This window comes from Acanthisitta chloris, unplaced genomic scaffold, assembly GCF_000695815.1.
Source record: "Acanthisitta chloris isolate BGI_N310 unplaced genomic scaffold, ASM69581v1 scaffold3723, whole genome shotgun sequence".
In the NCBI taxonomy this organism is placed as follows: Eukaryota; Metazoa; Chordata; class Aves; order Passeriformes; family Acanthisittidae; genus Acanthisitta; species Acanthisitta chloris.
In genome coordinates, this window is record NW_008664142.1 from 16,272 (window position 1) to 17,052 (window position 781).

The following is a 781-nucleotide window of genomic DNA, read 5'->3' on the forward strand; positions in this document are numbered from 1 at the left end:
CCCCAGCTGCAGATTCCCTCTCTCACCTCCCACCTCCCCACAGGCGGAGCCGGCGGCAGGACATCCGGCATGGCAACCCCATCCGGCAGTGCCGTGGCTACAACTCCAATGGTGAGTGATGTCTGGGGCATGGCCCCACAGCATCGGGGTCAGTTGGGAGGGGAGGCTGAGGGCAGGGGGCAGGAGGTGGGGACATAGGGGTGGATAGATTCCCTGGTGGGTTGATGGTTTTGTGGGTGAATATGCAGGATGATGTGGGTGAATATGATGGATGGGTGGGTAGATACACACACCAGGGAAGAAGATGAACTTTGTGAATGAATACATTGGGGATGAGGATGAGCACAGATGAGTAGGTCAGTTGGTAAATGGATGGATGGAAGGATGAATGGATGCATTGAAGAGTAGGATGAACATGGATGGATGGATATATTGTGGAGGAGACTGAACAGATTTGGATGAACGGACGGACGGATGGATGGATGGACGGACACCCAGCAGGTGTGTGGCTGGAGGTGGACAGAAACACTCCCTTGGGGGTGAAGGATGACCACAAATTGATGGGTGCATAGATGAACGGATGGGTGTATAAACATTTCAGAGGAAGATGAACATGGATGGGTGGATGGATGGATGAGGGGACACCTGGAGGTGGATAGGAGCTCCCTGTTGGAGAGGTGGTGGGTAGGGCAGGAACGTAGCAGGGTGAGACTGCAGAGACCCGTGACCTGGCTGCCCATGGCCCCCCTGCAGCTAACAAGAATGCAGTGGAGGCCGTGCA

At 55.2% G+C, this 781-nt stretch overlaps 1 protein-coding gene across 1 annotated transcript in view; it reads left to right on the forward strand.

Moving 5' to 3' along the window:
* Positions 1 to 781, forward strand: part of SEMA3F (sema domain, immunoglobulin domain (Ig), short basic domain, secreted, (semaphorin) 3F) — a gene marked incomplete at its 3' end in the record, with an annotated part of 11,308 nt that overhangs the window by 10,144 nt on the left and 383 nt on the right. The window contains exons 15-16 of the mRNA XM_009071199.1: positions 44 to 111; positions 754 to 776. Coding sequence (XP_009069447.1) covers positions 44 to 111; positions 754 to 776 — 91 coding nt within the window. The remainder of the gene's footprint in view (positions 1 to 43; positions 112 to 753; positions 777 to 781) is intronic.